We start from the raw sequence: 26,398 nt of genomic DNA, 5'->3' as shown, positions 1-26,398 counted from the left end.
TTCCTGTTCAGTATGGCCGAATGGCCAAGATACTTTTTCCATAGTAGGTGTTGTGCTTAAGCACCCTGTTATCAGGAGGCAGGCTGTTCTTTGGACTCGATCAATTGTGGCTACTCTACACCGTTTTTCGAGTGCTGTCCACCATACAACCACACCGTAAAAGAGTATCGGTTTGATAATAGGGGTATATATCCAATAAATGATCCGAGGGGAAAAACCCCAGGTTTTGCCTATAGCTTTATTACAAGTATAAGGAGCTATGAAAGCTTTTTTACATCTGTTTTCAGTGTTCAATTTCCAACTCAACTTCCTATCTAGAATAACTCCTAGATATTTAGCTGAATCTGATAGAAGTTATGATTCCCCTTTTAAAGTTATTGTTTGCAGTGGAGGAGATTGTTGTTTCCTATTGAAGAGAACAAGATCTGTCTTTGCTGGATTCGCATCTAGTCCGCATTCAGTGCACCATTTTGACAGAATATTGATTGAGCGTTGCATGAGCTCAGTGAGGGTATTCAGGTGTTTGCCTGACACGCAGAGAGCAATATCATCTGCATAGGCTACAACCTTGCAGCCTGCCTTTTCGAGATTTCGAAGCAAACTGTTTACAGCGAGATTCCAGAGAAGGGGTGATAGTATTCCGCCTTGAGGAGTGCCTTTGACGGCATACATTCTCATGCGGCTTAACCCAAGCTCTGAAGTGATTATTCTATTTTGGAGCATTTGTTGGATCATCTTCCGGATGGAGTAATTAATACCCAATTTTGCAATTTCCGACAAAATAGCTTTGGGTTCAATATTATTAAAAGCACCTTCTAATGTTCATATGTTCATAATAGCGACAAGAGAGTACTCCTTATTGTGAAGGGAAGTTTCCACTGTTTGCACCAGTGAGTGAAGTGCCATTTCAGTCGATTTCCCTTTAGTGTAGGCGTGTTGTGCCTCAGAGATCAACTTAGTATCAAGTTGGGTTTTGATTTGCTCATCTAAGACTTTTTCAAAAGCCTTTAAGCAAAAAGAGGTTAGGGTAATGGGCCTGAAATCGTTTGATTTGCAGTGTGAAGGATTCCCCATTTTCGGAATGAATACTACCTTCGATTTCTTCCAAATTGTCGGAAGGTAAGAGAGATTTAAACACTTGCTAAAGGTCCTTGTTAACCAACGCAGCAGAATTTCTAGTCCTTCTTGAAGTTCTGCTGGAATGATGTTGTCAAGACTTGGAGATTTAAATTTTTTAAAACTTAGTATTGCTGTAGAGATGCTATTAGAGCTGATTATATCTGATTTATTCCCATAATTACTCTGAAGAGTGCTGGGAAGTGCAGGTAAGTTGGCAACGCAGCCTGGAAAGTGGGATTCTGGAAGTATTCTAAGAGTGTGGTCAGTTGAAGTAGTCCAAGTTCCATCTTGAGTCATGATAAAACTGGGAGAGACTGGGTTTGATGCAAGAATCTTGCGTAGTCTGCTACTTCTGAAGTGTTCTCTAATTCTTGAGTATATGATCGCCAGGATGTGCGTTTTGCACTTCTGACAGCTTTCTTAAAGTCTTTGAGACATTGTCGATATTCTTCCCATTCGTCTGTTATTTTAGATTGGTTAAAGAGTTTCCGAGTTCGATTGCGAAGTTCTGAGATTTCAGGAGTCCACCAGAAAGGTTTATGCTTACCTCCTGTTTTTGTCAGGGGAAACATTTTTAATTATTTACTTTAATTACTAAACCGTACCTAACTTTCTTTTTCTTCAAAAAATATGAAGAAGCCAATAGCCATTGTACAAAATTACAAGTACACAATCAGAATCATGTTTTATTTTAAACATATGAATATACAGGAAATAGCAGAAAAAAAGAACAGCAGTAGCTCAAGGTCATTAGTATTGAGTAAACTAGAATTAATTACAAAATTTGCTGGATGTTATGCCTAAAATGATGATAATGTGTATAATATATAATATACGCATAAGTATATTTACTATATATTAAATTAAATGAGCTATCCTACACAGTAGAAGAAAGCTAGAAAATAGCAAAGCGTTTTTCGATTGCATGTTGTATTTAATAGAAGTTGTGGTGAGAGAGTTGTGCCAAAAATCCTTCGCCTCCTATTGGTAAAATGGGTGCATTCATCTAGGATATATGTTACTGATATTCTAGACGGCAAATGCAGCAGGATGCATCACCAGAGGCTAACAGGTAACCGTGAATGATGTGCGTGTGACCTCTACGAAGCCGTGAGAATAACAAATACCTGCATGTTTAGATTCCGTGGGATAGATAGGCTTTAATCTGAAGGGATAATTTGTAGCAAAACAATGAAAGTATTCATTCCATTTCAGTAAGGCCTTATTATGTAGGTACTGCTTCATTATATAATTATTTACTTTACTTTATAATTTATAATAACTAAATTTTTTTTCAATTTCTTACCCATAATAGTGCTTTTTTATTGAGAAATATCTAAATTTGTAAATTTTTAAGACTCTTAGCGCCTGTGACTACTGCCCCTTATTCTTTCATAGAGATTGGCTGAATCAATTGCTGACAACCTCACCAATTGACCTCTGGATGTGACCCAACCATTTGGAATTTCAAAAATATGGTATGTTCAAGGGATTTTAGACAAAGGGCTTGAAATTCAAGAAGTTTAAATCTACGAAGAATCATTTGTACTTCGTTAAATATAAGCAAGCGTTAAAGGATTTCAACGATTTAAATAAATCTCTCTATAACAGTTATATTACCAGTATAGAGTTAAACATTAAAGCGAATCCCAAAATCTTCTGGAAATACATAAAATCTAGAAGGAGTAGTGCCAGTGTTCCCACTGGTATGTTTTTCGATAATAGCCAAGCGCGAACTCCAACTGAAACGGCAAACTTGTTTGCTGAATTTTTTAAATCTAATTTTGCTGACGACGAACCTGATCGCCCATCCGACTTTTCTTCTGACTTAGATTATGCCCTGAACTTTGGAGGTCTTTGCCTCTCTTCTGAGGATATTAGTAATGCTTTAACTAAATTGAAATCATCCTCTCAAACTGATGCTGATGGACTTTCAGCAGTTTTGATAAAAAACTGTCCGGCCTTCGTCTATCCCCTGAAAATTATTTTCAGCAAATCTTCATCGTCGGGGTGTTTCATTGACGCATGGAAACTCTCTTTCATTACGCCCTTCTTTAAGAGTGGCAATAAAAATGACGTTAGAAATTATAGACCTATCTCTAAGCTGTCGACTATTTCCAAAATTTTTGAGCATGCGGTCTATGCGAAGCTGAGTTTTGCCGTTAAATCTTTAATTTGCCCTAATCAGCATGGGTTTATTGCTAACAGATCTACAGTATCTAATCTGGCCGTTTTTAGTGAATACTGCATTGATTCTTTCTCCGCTGGCTTCCAGGTTGACTGTATTTACACCGACTTTTCGAAAGCCTTCGACAAAGTTTCTCATAGAATCTTAGTTAAAAAATTAGCTAGTCTTAGCTTTCATTCTACATTTCTGCAATGGATAAACTCTTATTTGAGCAATAGACGCTGTGTTGTAACAATCGATGGTATTTCATCTACAGTATCGGACAAAACATTTACAACTGCAATGCAGCCTTCAATTTATTTTTTGTCATAATGTCATTCTTCACTCAATTGCAATTCAATTTCACGCTATGGATACTAGAGCATCTGAGTAATATTTTCCAAAAAATCTTTTCAAGATCCTTTCCTTTTTGTAGCTGTATTTAAAAAAAAAAAAAATTATCTGGCACCTATGCGCGACAAAACAATTGCAACCTTGTGAGCTTATCTATATAACGGTAAAAATGCTTGAGCTTGGTTTTGTTTTCTAACTGTTCTGAGTTTAGTTTAATCGTGTCAATTTGTGAACATCAGTTTTGTGCAGAATTTGTGGCGATAACACAATTTTTTTGTAAAGTTGAGTTAAATGAAGTAATGGCTCGAAATAAGTTCGATGAAGTATTACGCGCGCGTGTTGTAGATGAATATAACAAAGGAATGACCCAGAAAGATATATCCATAAAATATAATATTCATAAATCATCAATTTCTCGAATTATTGCGAACTTTATAAAAAACAAAGCTATCGCGGTGGTGCATCGAGAAGGCCGACCAAGAAAAACGAATGAAAGAACTGACAAACTAATAGCGAGAGAGGAAAAAAAATATCCATTTAGAAGTGCCCCCAATTGGTAAAGGAGCTTGGGTTACCAATCAGCTCAAAAACTGCCAGTCGTCGCCTGGCTGAAGCTGATTTACGGACGTACCGACCAGCAAAGAAGCCGCTTATTAGTAAGCGTAACCAACAAAAACGATTGCAGTTCGCAAGGGATCACATAGATTGGCCATTAAGCAAGTGGAAAGCTGTTCTTTTCAGCGACGAATCCAAATTTAATTTGGTCGGAAGTAATGGCGTATCCTACGTTCGACGCCCGCGTAACAAGCGTCTTCAAAAATCATACTGTGTAAAGACTGTTAAGCATAGTGCTTACATTATGGTCTGGGGATGCTTTTCTGCTGCTGGTTTGGGACCACTCCATCTTATTATGGGCATAATGGACCAGTACGTTTACAGGGACATTATGGAATCGGTAATGCTGCCACATGCTGAGTGGGAAATGCCCTTGAAGTGGGTCTTCCAACAGGATAATGACCCGAAGCATACGGCGAAGGTCCTGAAATCATGGTTCCATAAAGTGGACGTAATGGAGTGGCCCCACAATCCCCAGATCTTAACCCCATAGAAAACCTATGGGAAATTGTAAAAAAGAGAATTGATCGGACTAATGTGGCAAACACTGACCAATTTTTCCAAAGAGTCCTGGAGGCATGGAGAAATATACCACAAACGATAGTTGACAATTTGATAGCTTCAATTCAGAGACGATGCAGAGCTGTTATTCAGAGCAATGGTTTTGCCACGAAATACTAAGTTTAATAAAAATAGTTTACTGATTTCCTTTAGTTGCAATTGTTTAGTCTTATTAGATACAGGTGTTGGACACATTTGATTTTTAAATTTAAGATATGAACTGTTGAATTTAAATAAATTTGTTTTATTTACGTAAATCAACATCTTTTATTACAAATAAAGTGAAATTAACAGGTTCCAAACAAATACGGCTGAGCAATCGACAGTTTTCATTGCCCACATTTTAGTTGCAAATGTTTCGTCCGATACTGTACCTCCTTTGCTGCCATCTCAGGTGTTCCGCAAGGAAGTATCTTGGGACCGCTTTTATTTGTGTTATTTATTAATGACATCAAAAGTTGTTTCACATTTGCTAAATTTTTGCTTTATGCTGATGACCTTAAGATCTTCTCAGCGATCAAGACGCAAGAGGATGCCATTAAACTTCAAGCCGATATGAATAGGCTTTACTTCTGGTGCCAGAATTCACGACTTTCGCTGAACTTATCTAAGTGCTTCCAAATATCTTACTCTAAAACATCTAATATTTTGTGCACTAAGTACAGGATCTCGGCATGTGCCCTGCAGTGTGTTAGTGAGTTTAAGGACCTTGGCGTCATCTTCGATAATGAATTCTCTTTTAATAACCATATAAATTATATTACTTCTAAAATCTTTTTCGATGTTGGGCTTCGTCAGACGGAACGCCACTAAGTTCTCTGATCCCTATACCATTAAGTTACTGTATACATCTTTTGTTAGATCTCATTTAGAATATGCTGCTTTTATTTGGAGACCTTGTAGTCAGCAAGCTATTAATAGAATCGAACGTGTGCAAAAAATATTTCTCAAATATGCCCTTCGGTCCCTGAATTTTATTGATCCCATGCCATCATATTCTGCTCGTCTCATGCTTATAAGTCTCAAGTCCTTAGAGATTCGTAGGACTATACTGTGTCTGTCCTTTACTCATAATATTATTACTGGAGTAATTGATTGTCCCTACTTGTTGGAAAGGATTCGATTTAATGTTCCCCAGCGATCTCTTAGGAACTTCTACCCTTATTATGGGGGAAACTTTAAAACTACGTATGCCAGCAATGCTCCCATTACTCGTGCTTTACGGGAATTAAATGCCGTTCATAATGATGTTCTTCTTGATTTCTCGCTCTCAACAACAGCACTTTTAAATCTTTTGAATTCTATATTATAGTTAGTTAGTAGCTAGTATAGTTTTTAAATACATATAATACATTTGTAGCGTAATCTAAGCAACTTTTGTATCATAGTCTGTAAGGGTTGTAATTCATAGACTTAAATAAATAAATAAATAAAATAAATAAAATTCAACCACATTACTACATTTACAGAAGTTCAAGAGAAGGAATTTTGTGAACAAATTCAATGTTGTCGATTTCTACTGTGTGATTGATTAATATTATTTGTTTCAGAATAGAATCTCCCCAGTGCAAATGCACTTTTATCCCTTGATGCTTGCTGGCGCTTCGTGATACTTACACAAAACTATTCGGGTGCTTATCGTTTGCCTTCTTAATACCTAAAATAAACAAAAGTAACAGGCGGTCGCCGTAGCCGAATTGGTTGGTGCGTGACTATCATTCGGAATTCGGAGAGAACGTTGGTTAAAATCTGTGTGAAACACCAAAATAAAGAAAACGTTTTCTTCTAATAAATTACTGCTGTTCGGAGTCGGCTTGAAACTATAGGTCCCTCCATTTGTGGAACAACATAAAGACGCTCGCCACAAATAACAGGAGGAGCTCGGCCAAATACCGCCCAATCGCTATTAGAAAAAACTTTTTCTTCATTTTGGTCTTTCACCGAGATTCGAACCTACGTTCTCTCTGAATTTCGAATGCTAGTCACGCACCAACCAATTCGGTTACGCCGGCATGTGAAGGCACCCCGCTCGACACTAACCATCTTTTCACCTGCCCTCTAAAACCAACTCATCTAACACCCCTCTCCTTCTGGACCCAACCCATCGAAACAGCATGTTTCTTGGGTCTACCTTTAGATGAGCTAGACGAAGATGCCCTACACTGGTGGGGCATCTTTTACTGTTAACAAGCTAACAAACAAACAAGCTACGCCAGCCGCATCTTTACACGGTATTTAAATTCCTCATGACCTGGGTTATCATTCAACCGATCTTTAGATGGGATAAAGCCAAAAAAGTGTTCAAGAATATCTTAGTTAAATCGCTTATGGCTTAAATAATTTAACATAACATGTTTCGAAATATTGTAAACCATTGTGTATCTGAAGTATATGATTATATAATATAATACTTTTTTTACCTTTTTGGAACGGTAACAAGTTGTGTTTCCCAATCAACCTCATGGTTTTCCTCATAACCGTTGTTGCGGGGAAAATCCTGTATGCAGCTACAAAACTGTTGCGGGAAGAACCAATAATGTTGCAGGAAGAAATTGATGCGGGAAGAATCTTTGAAGGCGGCTATAAATTAGTTTGCAGGGAGAATCCTTAATTCTTGATGTTGTGATAGGACCAAGTTGATTGAAGCGATGAAATATCCGGAACGAAGGACCTCACTAACGATGAGCACAAATTCCTGTTGGTTATTGTAGCGATGATATTGCGGCAAAAATTCCCAATTTAAAATATGTTGCTTCTGATTCAAAATTACAATTTTTTCTCACATTTATTTTACAAAATGTTCCGTATTTATACACATTTCTTTACAAACAAAACCTACTTAATTCACAGAAAATTATAACAAATAACAAAAGTTGAAAAACATTAAAGTATTTTAACTAATATTAAATTGAACTCAACATACCGCCGCCCTTGAACTATCTGAATAAGTTCAAAATAAAATATTAAAAAGAAAATGAAAAGCCTTGAAAAACATTTACGATAAGTTATTAGTTTCTTCATGAAATAAATCTCCTTTCGTTGGCAAAATGCAAAGTTTGACTATAGGGCGAACCAATTCGCCATGCGGTGTTTTCAACGTAACTACTCTTACGCGTCCATCGGTACCATGATGGCATTTGATCACTCGTGCAATCGTCCACTTCGTCGGAGGATTAGGCTCGTTGAATACAGCAACCACATCCCCTTCTTCAATGTTGCGTGAAGAACGAAACCATTTAGTGCGACGTTGTAAGCTCACGAGGTACTCGTCTCTCCAACGACGCCAGAAATGTTGTCTCATGGCAGAAATTGCTTGCCATCGCTGTCGAAGATTTCCACGAAACCCTTGCCCTCAGGATCCGGTATTGACTTAAGCGGTTCACCGACTATGAAATGTCCGGGAGTTAAAACTTCTAAGTCACCAGCAGCTTCAGAGTTGTCACAGAGTGGGCGAGAGTTTACGCAAGCTTCTATTTCAGTCAAAAGTGTGTTGAACTCTTCGTATGATAGTGGAACTTCTCCTAACACGCGTTTTAAATGATACTTAACACGTTTGACTCCGGTCTCCCAGTAACCTCCCATATGGGGTGCAGCCGGTGGATTAAATCGCCATTCAATATTCGAGTCCGCAAAGAAAGAGCGAAGTTTAATATCAGCCATGCACTGTTGAAATGCAATGCGCAACTCCTTCTCGGCTCCAACGAAATTTGTACCGTTATCTGATGTCATGACCTTACAAAAAACTCGACGATTTGTGAACCTTTTAAACGCATTTAGGAAAGCTGGTGTTGACAGGTCACCAACAAATTCGAGATGCATCGCACCAGTGCACATACAAATGAACGAACAGATGTAGCCTTTGGTAGCCTTAGCTCCTCTTCCTTGGGTGAATTTGTAGAGGTAAGGTCCAGCGAAGTCAACAGCAGTGTGAGTAAAACAACGGGCGTAGGTTGTGCGAATGACAGGTAGATCACCCATGACTTGTGTGGTAAGATTGCGGTTCAAATAAGTGCATTTCACGCACTTATGGTATATATTACGGATCAAGCTACGAGCGCCGATAACCCAATAACGACGTTGCAAGACAGTTTGCATAATGCGGGGCCCAGCGTGCAAAGTGACCTTGTGTATTTCGCAGATTATTAACTTAGCAAGCGGACAATTCTTAGGCAAGATAATGGGATGCTTAACATCTGGAGCGACTTCATCATTTTTTATTCTTCCTCCAACACGTAGAACTCAAGTCTCATCCAGAAAGGGCTGCAGACGCAAAAGACTACTGCGAAGTGGGATTGGTCTTTTAGCGCTGCAAAGAGAAATTTCATTAGAAAAATAAAACCGTTGCGTATACCTTATTAGGCGAAGTTCAGCTTCAAATAACTCTTGGCAACTCGGTGTACCAAAACGCTTTATAACATTAAGCCGTCTGTTAGCCCGAATGTTAGTCAAAAAGCGTAAAACGTAGGAAATAACTCGACGCAGCTTAGAATATGATGAGTATTTTGTCATCACGGACCAACAATCTGTAGAATTAGTCACATGGGCACGAATACTATTTCGTATGCCCAGCTCTGTAGTGTGCTCTTTAGATTTTTTCTGCTTCCATAATTGTTCAGTGCTTTTCAGGAAAATAGGACCAGCCCACCACAATTGATGACGTAATAATTCGGAGGGAGTTATACCTCTTGAAGCACAATCTGCAGGATTCTGTTCAGAACGAACGTGGTTCCAACATTCGGGAGGCAAAACTTCTTGAATATCAGCTACGCGGTTGGCTATAAATGTCACCCATCTGCTGGGGTGAGCTTGTAACCATGCCAATGTTATAGTAGAATCAGTCCAAGCGAAAAGCGGATAACGGATTTCAGACCAGCAGTGCAGCACGCTTCGCACTAGTTTAGCAGCAAGATGAGCGGCGCATAATTCAAGACGTGGCAACGTTGTCGGCTTAAGCGGAGCTACTTTGGTTTTCGACGAAATTAATGACACCGTAATGCTACCGTCGCTTTGTGTTGTTCGTGCATACAAGACGGCGGCGTAAGCGCGCTCGGACGCGTCTGCGAATACGTGCAATTGCGTAAATGACCCAGCTACTTCAGTACCAAACCAACGGTTCACCTTCAAATGTGCCAATTGCTTGAGCTCTATGCGATGATCCAACCACTTCGTTGCGATAGACTCAGGAATGATATCATCCCAACCTACCTTAGTGCGCTATATGTCTTGAAACCAAATTTTTGAATTTATAGTAGCGGGAGCAAGTAGGCCCAGAGGATCGAAGAGCGTACTTGCATCTGATAGAAACATACGCTTGGTCAACTTAACTGGCGGTTCCCTCAAGTTAATAGTAAACGTGAGGTAGTATCCTTCTGTGTTCCAGATAAGACCTAAAGCGTGAACATCCTTATCGTCGACAATATAATGTGATATGTTCGTAGATGCATTGGAAATGCTTGCGATTAGTTCAGCGCAGTTCGATGCCCACTTACGAAGTTCAAACCCCCCTTCCCTCAATATTTCGGAAATATTTTGCTGCAACAATCGAAGTTCTTCTTTACTAGATGCACCAGTAAGTAAATCATCCATGTAAAAATCCTTGAGAATAACACTAACAGCCCTAGCACAACCATTCGACGAATCTCTTGCCGTCTGTTGAAGTGATCGGACAGCTAGATGAGACGCAGCTGCCACTCCGTACGTTACGCGAACCATGCGAAAATCTTGGATAGGCAGGGATTTAATTTCAGCCAACGCGCGAAGGTGAGATTCCACAATTACACGAATAACCTTATACCGCGATGTTAATAGACCCCAAGCTTCAACGTAATTTGCGTCGCATATTTTAAAACCACTGATAATTTTCAACGCGTCACCTTTCAAGCAGCTTCGGAGATAGTGCAACTTTTGTCCATCTGATAAAGCAGAGTTATTATCAACTAACGAAGAAAACGCGTCGAAAAAACCAATCCATTCTGTAGAGTCACCGGAGAATGTGGGCAACTCCATTTTCGGTAAACGTATAACCGTGGACACAGATGCCTTTGTGGAGCTATCTTCCGAATTAGTACGACAATTTTTCACGCGGCTAAAGTTAGCTGAAGCTGTAGAGTACCAAGTTTCGGCTTGGATACGCACATTTTCTTCAATTTCAATAACATTTCTACAGCGTCTTGAGCAACGTTAAAACGAACCCACTGTTCACTCAATAACTGAAGGTAGCTTGCAATATTCTCTGCATCCATAGTGAATGCCTCATCAATACTTTTTGCCATATACCGTTTAATGGCATTGAGAGCGGAATCGCGCGTTTTAATAGAATTCGACATTTTTAATATGACAGAAAAGCAAACGACGGGTTTTTTAGAATTTTAAATGCAGGAACGGCTGCACAAACGTACACACGATTTAATGCACAAAAATAATTTTCTTAATATTCGTTGCGCCTTTTGCTACGCGTATGTATGTACACAAGCGAATGCGTACATGCAAAAGGCAAGCGGAGTGACTATATCCGGCTCGAAGGACCAAAAATGTTGCGGGGAGAATCCTGTATGCAGCTACAAAACTGTTGCGGGAAGAACCAATAATGTTGCAGGAAGAAATTGATGCGGGAAGAATCTTTGAAGGCGGCTATAAATTAGTTTGCAGGGAGAATCCTTAATTCTTGATGTTGCGATAGGACCAAGTTTATTGAAGCGATGAAATATCCGGAACGAAGGACCTCACTAACGATGAGCACAAATTCCTGTTGGTTATTGTAGCGATGATATTGCGGCAAAAATTCCCAATTTAAAATATGTTGCTTCTGATTCAAAATTACAATTTTTTCTCACATTTATTTTACAAAATGTTCCGTATTTATACACATTTCTTTACAAACAAAACCTACTTAATTCACAGAAAATTATAACAAATAACAAAAGTTGAAAAACATTAAAGTATTTTAACTAATATTAAATTGAACTCAACAACCGTCATCTGGTTGTTTACTTCATCCTATTCCTCAAAAGCTAGGCCGTAAGCGTGGCATCTTTTCCTTGTGTCACCATATGATACTCCGACCTTACGTACGTCGAAAAACTCATTTGAGTGAAAAGATTGAAATTTAGATAAGTAATTAAATTACATATCTATAAAATAAAAATAAGTCGGGTTTTCCTTCCTGACGTTCACTGTAATATTGTGAAATTGCGGTTATAGTTATTCGTTTCCTAACAGTTCAATTGGAAACCATCAAATCAATCACGCGTATTGTGCAAATTTTTTTTAACTTCAACAGCAGGCATTTGTCCTTAAGGTGGTAAGTTGAACTGTGTAAATTATGTGAATCATGCATTTGAACGAACGAATCCCGACATGCAAATAACCGATGAAATCTACAATGAAGGATTGATTCTGATTGAGGATCAATGCTTGACTAATGCAAACAAGCTACTGATTGAAGTCAAACCGATCGATGCACCATGCATTCAACCAACGAGAGCTGCAATATAATGTTGATACATTGCAGTAGTTCGTTCGAAATAATGTGCCGTTGCAGCAAAAACAAGTATACGAAACATTAATGCAAGAGGTGGACAATAATACTGGTGGTATATTCTTCCTGGACGCACCTGGAGGAACAGGGAAAACATTTGTCATTGATTTTGGCCACTATTCGATCAAGATGTGACATAGCTTTGGGATTAGCATCATCTGGAATTGCGGCGACTCTTCTATGTAGATGGCGGTCGTACTGCACATTCTGCGCTTAAGTTGCCACTCAATTTAAACACAATTGATACTCCTACATGCAATATTTCCCGATCCAGTGCAATGGGCAAATTGTTGATGCAATGCAAGCTCATTGTTTGGAATGAGTGCACAATGGCACATAAGAAATAACTTGAAGCACTTATCTTTACACTGAAGGATCTTCGGTGAAATAACAACATCTTTGGTGGCTTGATGATATTTTTGGCAGGCGATTTCAGGTAGACGTTGTCAGTAATTCCCCGTGGAACGCCCGCAGATGAATTGAATGCTTGCCTGAAGGCATCACCTTTGTGGAATAACGTAAAAACATTATCGCTAACCACTAATATGAAAGTTAAACTTGCAAATGATCAAAGTGCTGCACAATTTTCCAAACAATTGCTAGCTGTTGGAAATGGAAAAGTTCCAGTTGATGCGACAGCTGGATTAATTACTCTTACCAACGACTTTTGCCGATTTGTAGGCTCTCAATTAGCTCTTATTGAAAATGTTTTCCCGAACATTAGTGAGAATTATCAAAATTATGTTTGGTTAAGTCAACGAGCAATTCTCGCCGCAAAGAATAATGATGTACACGCACTGAATTTTACCATTCAATCAAAAATCGGTGGCGATTTGGTGACATACAAATCCGTTGATTCCATAACAAATCCCGATAATGTAGTAAATTAACCAACGGAGTCTTTGAACTCTCTGGAGTTACCAGGATTTCCAACACATAACTTGCAACTCAAAGTAGGTTCAGTTATTATGATATTGCGTAATTTGAATCCACCGCGTCTTTGCAACGGTACTCAACTTGCGGTGAAAATACTTATGCCGTATTTATTTGAGGCAACGGAAAGTTCGCAGGTGGAAATGTATGTATTCCTCGAATACCAATGATTCCGACTGATCTTCCATTTGACTTCAAACGATAGCAATTTCCGGTTCGCCTTGTGTTCGCAATGACAATTAACAAGTCGCAAGGCCAATCGCTTTGTGTTTGTGGGATAAATTTAGAAAATCATTGTTTTTCACATGGGCAGCTATACGTTGCGTGTTCACGAGTTGGGAAACCATCCGCTTTGTTTGGTTTATGGTTAACCAAAGAGCACTTCAATGAAACGGATAATTTGCGGACACGTATATCGCTTCGATTCAGTATTTACTTTGGATTCACTTTCATTTTTTACTTAGAGAAGTTCAACTAAATTACACTTCATTTTTGTAATCAAAATGAATTCATTACTGTTGTGAAGTGAAATAAAATTTTTCCTTTTCAAATATAAAACAAAAGAAATATTTTTTTCTTCATCTTTTAATCCCCAAACGAAATGTTATAAAAAACGAAGCCATCTGGTGGCGAAACGGAGTTCGCCGGGTTTGCTAGTATGTATATATAATTGGCTCATACACCCTTCTTGTGTGTTTGGTCGATCTCCTCCTCCTACTTGTGGCGTGCGTCTTTATATTGTTTCACAAATGGAGGGACCTACAGTTTTAATCCGACTACGAACAGCAGATATTTTTTTTATGAGGAGATTTTTCATGACAGAAATACACTCGAAGGTTTGCCATTGCATTGAGGAGAATACTGCGTAATTACTTTGATGGCCGAATTCTATGGTACAGTACATCAAAGGGACGAAACAAGGTTGAAGTAAGCTTGATCCCAGCGGGTCAGGGGTTAGAATTTGCACGAGGTAGGGTATACCTGTAAGAACAAAGACGGCGATCTGGTGACTGACGTACAGAGCAATCTTAAATTATGAAGGGAGCACTTCTCGAGCCTGTTAAACAGTGACAGCTGCGCATGTCATAGAGAATGTGAAGATCCCGATACCCCAATCGTTGACGACGGAATTGTCGTTCCGTTACACGACCATGACGAGATGAGAATAGCAATATCACTGCTAAAGAACAACAAAGCCGCGGGCGCCGACGGACTGCCGGCTGAGCTATTTAAACATGGCGGCGAGGAGCTGGTAAGGTGCATGCATCAGCTCCTATGCTCCTGCCGATTGGAATTTAAGTGTGCTCTGCCCAATCCATAAGAAAGGCGATCCTGCAATTTGTGCCAATTACCGCGGGATTAGTCTTCTAAATATCGCCTATAAGGCGCCTGAAGCCCACCGTCAACCAACTGATTGGACCTTATCAGTGTGGCTTCAGACCTGAAAAGTCTACCATCGACCAAATATTCACAATACGCCAAATCTTGGAAAAGACCCATGAAAGGAGAATCGACAAACACCATCTTTTCGTCGACTTCAAAGCTGCATTCGACAGTACGGAAAGGAGTTACCTGTATGCCGCTATGTCTGAATTTGGTATCCCCGCAAAACTAATACGGCTATGTAAGATGACGTTGCTCAACACCGGCAGCGCCGTCAGAATTGGGAAGGACCTCTCCGAGCCGTTTGATACCAAACGAGGTTTCCGACAGGGTGACTCGCTGTCGTGTGACTTCTTTAACCAGATGTTGGAGAGCATCGTACGAGCCGCAGAACTTAATCCCTCAGGCACAATATTTTATAAGAGCGTACAATTGTTGGCGTATGCCGATGATATCGATATCATCGGCCTTAACAACCGCGCTGTTAGTTCTGCCTTCTCCAAACTGGATAAAGAGGCAAAGCGAATGGGTCTGGTGGTGAACGAGGACAAAACGAAGCACCTCCTGTCTTCAAACAAACACTCGGCGCACTCGCGAATAGGCACCCACGTCACTGTAGACAGTTATAATTTCGAGGTTGTAAAAGACTTCGTTTATTTAGGAACCAGCACTAACACCGATGACAATGTCAGCCTTGAAATCCAACGTAGAATCTCTCTTGCCAACAAGTGCTACTTTGGACTTAGTAGGCAACTGGGCAGTAAAGTCCTCTCTCGACGAACAAAACTAAAACTCTACAAGACTCTCATCATGCCCGTCCTAACGTATGGCGCAGAAGCTTGGACGATGACAACATCCGATGAAGCGACGCTTGGAGTGTTCGAGAGAAAGATTCTGCGCAAGATTTTTCGACCTTTGCACGTTGGCAGCGGCGAATATCGCAGGCGATAGAACGATGAGCTGTATGAGCTTTACGACGACGTAGACATAGCGCAGCGAATAGAGATCCAGCGGCTTCGTTGGCTAGGTCACGTCGTGAGCTGCGGTACAAGCTGGTGGTAGCAGAGGAAGAGGAAGGCCTCCTCTGCGTTGGAAAGATCAGGTGGAGAAGGACTTGGCTTCACTTGGTGTGTCCAATTGGCGCCGGTTAGCACGAGAAAGAAACGACTGGCGCGCTTTGTTAAGCTCGGAAAAAATCGCGTAAGCGGTTATCGCGCCAATTAAGAAGAAGAAGGGTATGCCTGTCGTAAAAGGCGATTAAAATCTAAGGTGACCAGCTCCTGGGATGTATGGCAACTCAACTGGTAGTTTCGTCGGGTACAAGGCCTGACCGAAGACTTAATCTCGGTACCACGAAGAACAGAAGCCCTCAGAGTTCGCTCTAGCCCGAAGCGTCAGAAACGGAGAGCGCGGTATAAGAGAACAGGCGTACAAAGGCTAGCTATTTCGATGAGGTTTCTGTTTTAAAGGCGATTCGGCGCCGCCTTCAATAAAAGATAAATAAACGTTCCCTTCACCATGTACGAGCATGGTGAACAATAGAAAAATCCAGGAGCGACTGACTCATAGTAAGCGGCTACCTAGTCAGCGTCTGTTCTCCATGTTAGGAGCGCCTGTCTTTTCGATGATGTGGAGTGGCTTGCGAGCCATCAGGATTGATTTTAATAAGATCCTGATTACGGCATACTGGAGTTGAAGCAGATTGCGATAGGGCTGAGGTAGTGGATCTCTGAGATCTGAGTAAGTGGAGTGGAATCCAACTGAAACGACTCCCAGAAGGGTTCGCTCCTTCTCCGTCCTACTGAAACTTTGCAAGTCCAATGCCTGTTGCCATCTTTGGTGGTCACGTAGGTTGAGTGGAAATGGTTCTATAAGTTCCGGTCTGAAGCCTGGCTCTGAACACTGTACCTCATAAAGGGCAGTGTCACCCTTCGCTTGGCCCCCAGAACTCATGGGACTTACGAAAACTACGTATACATACTGTCCAAAAAATATCGGCAATTGTACATTTAAAAAGTGCGCGTTACACATACGTCTAATTTTTTTTCTGAAATTTTGGCACAGCTGTCCTTTTTAGTGTCGCAGAGTTTGAGCGTGAACTGTCAACCGCAGGTGTGCTCTGCGATTTTTACTATGGATAAAAATATCGATCAAAATATTTGTCTTAAATTTTATGTTTTGAACGAAATTTCTTGTGCCGAATCATTGAAAATGTTGCAGAAAGCCTATCGCGAGTGTGCTCTATCAAAAACACGAGTTTACGAGTGGTATGCGGCTTTTGCAGAGGGCCGAGAAGTCGTGGAAGATTTTCCTCGATCTGGTCGCCCATCAAAGTCTTCAACGGATGAAAACGTCGAAAAAGTCAGGGAAATGGTGCTGAAAAGCCATCATTTATGTTTGAGGGAGGTAGCTTTGCAACATCTTACACCTTCAATTGGGCATGAGACGCGTGGCTGCTCGACTTGTTCTAAGAGAGTTGAATTTCTTTAAAACAAATTTATTGGAGGAAGATGGCTGAAGATATGCTTGAGCAAGTGAATTCCCAACGTTTGCCCAGCGCATCATAACAAGTGATGAGACCTGGGTATATGAGTTTGACATACAAACTTGTCAACAGTCGGCTGAATGGACCACGTGAACCGCGTCAAAGTCGGTCAAAAGTGAAAGACATGCTACACAATTTCTTTGATTATCATAATGTTGTGCACTCGGAACTCATTCGAAATAGTTCTACGGTAAATAAAGAATATTATTTGAAAGTTATGCGACGTTTGAGAGAGAATGTGCGTAGGAAACTGCCCAATTTATGGAAAGAAAACTCACAAGACTCATATTGTGAAAACCTTTTTGATCAAAAACTCGACAAATATCATCGAACAACCACTGTATTCGCCGGATTTTGCCCCCTGTGACTTTTTTCTTTTCCCAAAATTTAAATTGCCACTCGGCGGACGCCGCATTGAGTCGATAAAGGCCATTAAGGAGAACTCTCTGAAGGAGCTGAAAAAGATCTCTTCAAACGCGTTTAAAATTAAAAGGTGTTTTGATGACGGTATATGTGTATTTCTGGTATATGTGTGTTGCTTCGAATGAAGCCTTTTCTGAAGGTGACAAAATAAATGTTGATGATTAAACAATTATTTGACGGTTTATTGAAGAATCCCTCGTACTTTTTTGACCGAATGTACTAGCGGAAATAGCGGTGATGAGTTCGGACGGGTTAAGCATGGACACAAAAATAAAACTTGCAAATAAAAACGAAGAAATAATAACAGGAAGTGCCTTGGAAGCTTTTAGGAGAGGCTCGGTTATTCGGAAATCCCCGGTGGAGGCACAATCGATATGTAGCAATCTTTTAACAGCTACTGCTGAGGAAATGAAAGGGACGCCTCAAGTGCAACCACAGCTATGCAGCAAGCCGTTGGCAAAGTGCATCGCCAGAGAGCTATTAATTGCCGAAGACATACCTTCCCAAAGCAGCGGGATAACGCCAACAACAAGGCGCGTAGGAGGCTCAAATGGAGCAAACAACAAAGAGAAGTAAACACCAGTGGGTATATTCAACGGAAAACCCGCTGGAGAAGGAAAAAGTGCAACTGAAGAGGAGAAATACTATAAGATAAAATGATGAGTCTAGGAGAAGCTATTGACTCTCTTCTGGAGTACAAAGGCCTACACAATGTGCGCCATGAAATCAAAAAGATCGGTTCACTTATAAAAAAGAGGTACACCGAAACTATTATGGTGATGGAAGAATATGAAAAACCACAGGCAACTCCAAAAAAGAATACGCAAAAAACGTCAAGCGCGAGCTTTGCAAGACAAGAACGTTTCGGTAAAAAGGACGAAAACAGAAACAGTTCCACAATGCAAGGAACTGGTAACCCGCTCGTGGACGCACTATCACCTGCGGCAAAAAATTTGTGTGCAACGGCGACGATTCAACAGACAAAACCAATACAGACAGGAAATAAAGACCAAAATGCCAGCTGGATGGTTGTCATATCAAGAAAAGAAGCCGCCCAAATCAATGAGGACAAGACTTGATGCAATAATCAAATCTAGGTATGAGAATGCATGTTGCGGGCATTCTGCGCAAAGTAAAAGGATAGGGCTCTCGGAGAAGATGTAAAAACAAACCAGTTTCAAATAATCAACAAATTTGTATATTTTTCCTAGAATAACATTTTTAATTGGTTGGTGGTTGGTTAAAGGGTGACCCCGTATCGGAGTGCCACATAGACCGCAAGATGGGTACGTTGTGTTGCCCTAGAGCTCATTATGTTATATGATTTCCCAACCTAACCGAGATTTTTACTATAGATTTTGGTCCAAGATATTAATTCCATTCGAGAATTTAATGAGAGATTCGATTTTCAGGTCCGAGAGTACTGAAAGATTGTCAATTTTTGGAGAGCCTAAAAGATCGAGCTGACTTCTGGCTAGGCCGGGACAACTGCACAGCAAATGCCTGCTCGGTACTTCCTCATCGTCCTCGCAGTATCCGCACAGGTCGTTTTGAGGAGCCCCGAGCCGACGTGCGTGAGTACCCAAAAGGCAGTGGCCGGTGATAAGAGATATTATATGCCTTAGTTCGTGTTTCGAAAGACTTATAAGGGTTTTTGTCTGTTTCAGATTGTAGGATGACCAGATTTGTCTGGTCGTAACGCAAGTTGTTTCCACTCGCCACCTCCGATCAGCAATGCTGTGAAATTCTCGATCAATGATCATTTTACATGTTGAGAGCGGAATGTGGATTGTGGGTAAGTTACTAACATTTGATTGCGCAGCTCCAGCTCTCGCGAGCTCATCAGCTTTGCAGTTACCTTCGAATTCACTGTGACCCGGTATCCAAATAACTTGGACAGAGTTCTGAACACTTATCTCGTTAAGAGATAAGAGACAGGATCGAGTGGGTATAAGAGAAGCTGAGTGCTCGAACGGCCGCTTGACTGTCAGTAAAAAAGCGGATATCCTCTAGTGATATTCTTTTTTCTAAGATAGTTTTCGCAGCATACCAGATAGTGCATACTTCCGCTTGGAATACACTACAGTAGTCGGGTAATTTAAATGATAGATTGATGTGAGGGGAATCGGAAAAGATTTCAAATCCCACTTTACCGTCTTGTTTTGAACCATCTGTATATATAATTAGAGGGCCATCAGCCAGGATTTCGGTAAGATTTGTCTTCCATTCTTCCCTGGTTGGGAGTGAACAGGAGAATAGCAAGGGTGGTGATGGAAGACTTACATGATAGTCTATGTCGGAAGAGATAACAGTCTTCCTGTTCAGTATGGCCGAATGGCCAAGATACTTTTTCCATAGTAGGTGTTGTACTTAAGCACCCTGTTATCAGGAGGCAGGCTGTTCTTTGGACTCGATCAATTGTGGCTACTCTACACCGTTTTTCGAGTGCTGTCCACCATACAACCACACCGTAAAAGAGTATCGGTTTGATAATAGGGGTATATATCCAATAAATGATCCGAGGGGAAAAACCCCAGGTTTTGCCTATAGCTTTCTTACAAGTATAAAAAGCTATGAAAGCTTTTTTACATCTGTTTTCAGTGTTCAATTTCCAACTCAACTTCCTATCTAGAATAACTCCTAGATATTTAGCTTAATCTGATAGAGGTTATGATTCCCCTTTTAAAGTTATTGTTTGCAGTGGAGGAGATTATTGTTTCCTATTGAAGAGAACAAGATCTGTCTTTGCTGGATTCGCATCTAGTCCGCATTCGGTGCACCATTTTGACAGAATATTGATTGAGCGTTGCATGAGCTCAGTGAGGGTATTCAGGTGTTTGCCTGACACGCAGAGAGCAATATCATCTGCATAGGCTACAACCTTGCAGCCTGAATTCTCGAGATTTCGAAGCAAACTGTTTACAGCGAGATTCCAGAGAAGGGGTGATAGTACTCCGCCTTGAGGAGTGCCTTTGACGGCGTACATTCTCATGCGGCTTAACCCAAGCTCTGAAGTGATTATTCTATTTTGGAGCATTTGTTGGATCATCTTCCGGATGGAGTAATTAATACCCAATTTTGCAATTTCCGACAAAATAGCTTTGGGTTCAATATTATTAAAAGCACCTTCTAATGTTCATATGTTCATAATAGCGACAAGAGAGTACTCCTTATTGTGAAGGGAAGTTTCCACTGTTTGCACCAGTGAGTGAAGTGCCGTTTCAGTCGATTTCCCTTTAGTGTAGGCGTGTTGTGCCTCAGAGTTCAACTTAGTATCAAGTTGGGTTTTGATTTGCTCATCTAAGACTTTTTCAAAAGCCTTTAAGCAAAAGGAGGTTAGGGTAATGGGCCTGAAATCGTTTGGTTTGCAGTGTGAAGGTTTCCCCATTTTCGGAATGAATACTACCTTCGATTTCTTCCAAATTGTCGGAAGGTAAGAGAGATTTAAACACTTGCTAAAGGTCCTTGTTAACCAACGCAGCAGAATTTCTAGTCCTTCTTGAAGTTCTGCTGGAATGATGTTGTCAAGACTTGGAGATTTAAATTTTTTAAAACTTAGTATTGCTGTAGAGATGCTATTAGAGCTGATTATATCTGATTTATTCCCATAATTACTCTGAAGAGTGCTGGGAAGTGCAGGTAAGTTGGCAAAGCAGCCTGGAAAGTGGGATTCTAGAAGTATTCTAAGAGTGCGGTCAGTTGAAGTAGTCCAAGTTCCATCTTGAGTCATGATAAAACTGGGAGAGACTGGGTTTGATGCAAGAATCTTGCGTAGTCTGCTACTTCTGAAGTGTTCTCTAATTCTTGAGTAAATGATCGCCAGGATGTGCGTTTTGCACTTCTGACAGCTTTCTTAAAGTCTTTGAGACATTGTCGATATTCTTCCCATTCGTCTGTTATTTTAGATTGGTTAAAGAGTTTCCGAGTTCGATTGCGAAGTTCTGAGATTTCAGGAGTCCACCAGAAAGGTTTATGCTTACCTCCTGTTTTTGCCAGGGGAAACATTTTTAATTATTTACTTTAATTACTAAACCGTACCTAACTTTCTTTTTCTTCAAAAAATATGAAGAAGCCAATAGCCATTGTACAAAATTACAAGTACAGACTCAGAATCATGTTTTATTATAAATATATGAATATACAGGAAATAGCAGAAAAAAAGAACAGCAGTAGCCCAAGGTCATTAGTATTGAGTAAACTAGAATTAATTACAAAATTTGCTGGATGTTATGTCTAAAATGATGATAATGTGTATAATATATAATATACGCATAAGTATATTTACTATATATTAAATTAAATGAGCTATCCTACACAGTAGAAGAAAGCTAGAAAATAGCAAAGCGTTTTTCGATTGCATGTTGTATTTACTAGAAGTTGTGGTGAGAGAGTTGTGCCGAAAATCCTTCGCCTCCTATTGGTAAAATGGGTGCATTCATCTAGGATATATTTTACTGATATTCTAGACGACAAATGCAGCAAGATGCATCTCCGGAGCCTAACAGGTAACCGTGAATGATGTGCGTGTGACCTCTACGAAGCCGTGAGAATAACAAATATCTGCATGTTTAGATTCCGTGGGATAGATAGGCTTTAATCTGAAGGGATTAATTGTAGCAAAACAATGAAAGTATTCATTCCATTTCAGTAAGGCCTTATTATGTAGGTACTGCTTCATTATATAATTATTTACTTTACTTTATAATTTATAATAACTAAATTTTTTTTCAATTTCTTACCCATAATAGTGCTTTTTTATTGAGAAATATCTAAATTTGTAAGTTTTTAAGACTCTTAGCGCCTGTGACTACTGCCCCTTATTCTTTCATAGAGATTGGCTGAATCAATTGCTGACTACCTCACCAATTGACCTCTGGATGTGACCCAACCATTTGGAATTTCAAAAATATGGTATGTTCAAGGGATTTTAGACAAAGGGCTTGAAATTCAACCACATTTCTACATTTACAGGAGTTCAAGAGAAGGAATTTTGTGAAAAAATTCAATGTTGTCGATTTCTACTGTTTGATTGATTAATATTATTTGTTTCAGAATAGAATCTCCCCAGTGCAAATGCACTTTTATCCCTTGATGCTTGCTGACGCTTCGTAAGGTAAGGTGATACTTACACAATACGATTCGGGTGCTTATCGTTTGCCTTCTTAGTACCTAAAATAAGCAAAAGTAACAGGCGGTCGCCGTAGCCGAATTGGTTGGTGCGTGACTATAATTCGGAATTCGGAGAGAACGTTGGTTAAAATCTGTGTGAAACACCAAAATAAAGAAAACGTTTTCTTCTAATAAATTACTGCTGTTCGGAGTTGGCTTGAAACTATAGGTCCCTCCATTTGTGGAACAACATAAAGACGCTCGCCACAAATAACAGGAGGAGCTCTGCCAAATACTGCCCATCGCTATTAGAAAAAACTTTTCCTCATTTTGGTATTTCACCGAGATTCGAACCTACGTTCTCTCTGAATTCCGAATGATAGTCACGCGCCAAGCCATTCGGTTACGCCGGCATGTGAAGGCACCTCGCACTACACTAACCATCTTTTCACCTGCCCTCTAAAACCAACTCATCTAACACCCCTCTCCTTCTGAACCCAACCCGTCGAAACAGCATGTTTCCTGGGTCTACCGTTAGATGAGCTAGACGAAGATGCCCTACACTGGTGGGGCATCTTTTACTGTTAACAAGCAAACAAACAAACAAGCTACGCCAGCCGCATCTTTACACGGTATTTAAATTCCTCATGACCTGGGTTATCATTCAACCGATCTTTAGATGGGATAAGGCCAAAAGAGTGTTCAAGAATATCTTAGTTAAATCGCTTAGGGCTTAAATAATTTAACATAACATGTTTCGAAATATTGTAAATCATTGTGTATCTGAAGTATATGATTATATAATATAATACTTTTTTTACCTTTTTGGAACGGTAACAAGTTGTGTTTCCCAATCAATCTCATGGTTTTCCTCATAACCGTCATCTGGTTGTTTACTTCATCCTATTCCTCAAAAGCTAGGCCGTAAGCGTGGCATCTTTTCCGTGTGTCACCATATGATACTCCGACCTTAAGTACGTCGAAAAACTCATTTGTGTGAAAAGATTGAAATTTAGATAAGTAATTAAATTACATATCTATAAAATAAAAATAAGTCGGGTTTTCTTTCTTGACGCTAAAACTCCAGAACGCACGAACCGATTTCCACGGTTTTGCATTCGTTGGAAAGGTCTCGGGCTCCGTAAGGTTTATAGCATGTACTCTGCTCAGTTAATTTCATATGACATTTATTATGTGCACGTTCTTTCAAACGCTAACTTAAAACCGGTATTGTGTTCACTGTGAAATTGTGAAATTGAGGTTAAAGTTATTCATTTCCTAACAGGTCAATTGGAAACCATCAAATCAATCACGCGTATTGTGCAAATTTTTTTTAACTTCAACAGCAGGCATTTGTCCTTAAGGTGGTAAGTTGAACTGTGTAAATTATGTGAATCATGCATTTGAACGAACGAATCCCGACATGCAAATAACCGATGAAATCTACAATGAAGGATTGATTCTGATTGAGGATCAACGCCTGACTAATGCAAACAAGCTACTGATTGAAGTCAAACCGATCGATGCACCATGCATTCAACCAACGAGAGCTGCAATATAATGTTGATACATTGCAGTAGTTCGTTCGAAAGAATGTGCCGTTGCAGCAAAAACAAGTATACGAAACATTAGTGCAAGAGGTGGACAATAAAACTGGTGGTCTATTCTTCCTGGACGCACCTGGAGGTACAGGGAAAACATTTGTCATTGATTTTGGCCACTATTCGATCAAGATGTGACATAGCTTTGGGATTAGCATCATCTGGAATTGGGGCGACTCTTCTATGTAGATGGCGGTCGTACTGCACATTCTGCGCTTAAGTTCCCACCCAATTTAAACACAATTGATACTCCTACATGCAATATTTCCCGATCCAGTGCAATGGGCAAATTGTTGATGCAATGCAATCTCATTGTTTGGAATGAGTGCACAATGGCACATAAGAAATAACTTGAAGCACTTAACTTTACACTGAAGGATCTTCGGTGAAATAACAACATCTTTGGCGGCTTGATGATATTTTTGGCAGGCGATTTCAGGTAGTCGTTGTCAGTAATTCCCCGTGGAACGCCCACAGATGAATTGAATGCTTGCCTGAAGGCATCACCTTTGTGGAATAACGTAAAAACATTATCGCTAACCACTAATATGAGAGTTAAACTTGAAAGTGATCAAAGTGCTGCACAATTTTCCAAACAATTGCTAGCTGTTGGAAATGGAAAAGTTCCAGTTGATGCGACAGCTGGATTAATTACTCTTACCAACGACTTTTGCCGATTTGTAGGCTCTCAATTAGCTCTTATTGAAAATGTTTTCCCAAACATTAGTGAGAATTATCAAAATTATGTTTGGTTAAGTCAACGAGCAATTCTCGCCGCAAAGAATAATGATGTACACGCACTGAATTTTACCATTCAATCAAAAATCGGTGGCGATTTGGTGACATACAAATCCGTTGATTCCATAACAAATCCCGATAATGTAGTAAATTAACCAACGGAGTCTTTGAACTCTCTGGAGTTACCAGGATTTCCAACACATAACTTGCAACTCAAAGTAGGTTCAGTTATTATGATATTGCGTAATTTGAATCCACCGCGTCTTTGCAACGGTACTCAACTTGCGGTGAAAATACTTATGCCGTATTTATTTGAGGCAACCTTTATTAACGGAAAGTTCGCAGGTGGAAATGTATGTATTCCTCGAATACCAATGATTCCGACTGATCTTCCATTTGACTTCAAACGATAGCAATTTCCGGTTCGCCTTGTGTTCGCAATGACAATTAACAAGTCGCAAGGCCAATCGCTTTGTGTTTGTGGGATAAATTTAGAAAATCATTGTTTTTCACATGGGCAGCTATACGTTGCGTGTTCACGAGTTGGGAAACCATCCGCTTTGTTTGGTTTAACGTCAGACGAAAGAACAAAAAATATGGTTAACCAAAGAGCACTTCAATGAAACGGATAATTTGCGGACACGTATATCGCTTCGATTCAGTATTTACTTTGGATTCACTTTCATTTTTTACTTAGAGAAGTTCAACTAAATTACACTTCATTTTTGTAATCAAAATGAATTCATTACTGTTGTGAAGTGAAATAAAATTTTTCCTTTTCAAATATAAAACAAAAGAAATATTTTTTTCTTCATCTTTTAATCCCCAAACGAAATGTTATAAAAAACGAAGGCATCTGGTGGCGAAACTAGTATGTATGTATGTATACATATATATAATTGGCTCATACACCCTTCTTGGGTGTTTGGTCGATCTCCTCCACCTACTTGTGGCGTGCGTCTTGATATTGTTTCACAAATGGAGGGACCTACAGTTTTAATCCGACTACGAACAGCAGATATTTTTTTTATGAGGAGATTTTTCACGACAGAAATACACTCGAAGGTTTGTCATTGCACGTATGCAATCAGCGATTCCCGTTAACTAAATGGTACCAAAGAGTACTGCCTTATTATAGCCTTAGACGTCAGAATTGCATTTAACTTTGCAAACTGGGCGAAAATCTTAGTCGCCCTAGAGCGAATTGGGCTCTCCACGTACCTGAGGAGAATACTGCGTAATTATTTTGATGGCCGAATTCTATGGTACAGTACATCAAAGGGACGGAACGAGGTTGAAGTAAGCTTGATCCC

The 26,398-nt window shown here is 39.9% G+C and overlaps 1 protein-coding gene across 1 annotated transcript; it reads right to left on the bottom strand.

Moving 5' to 3' along the window:
• Window positions 1-8,113: 8,113 nt before the first annotated feature.
• LOC128869986 (uncharacterized) lies at window positions 8,114-8,545 on the bottom strand. Its single transcript, XM_054112580.1, has one exon. The coding sequence runs from the start codon at window positions 8,543-8,545 to the stop codon at window positions 8,114-8,116; it is 432 nt and encodes a 143-aa protein (XP_053968555.1).
• Between the last annotated feature and the right edge of the window lie 17,853 nt (window positions 8,546-26,398).

This window comes from Anastrepha ludens, chromosome X, assembly GCF_028408465.1.
Source record: "Anastrepha ludens isolate Willacy chromosome X, idAnaLude1.1, whole genome shotgun sequence".
NCBI lineage: Eukaryota > Metazoa > Arthropoda > Insecta > Diptera > Tephritidae > Anastrepha > Anastrepha ludens.
This window is presented reverse-complemented; position numbering and strand designations above follow the sequence as displayed.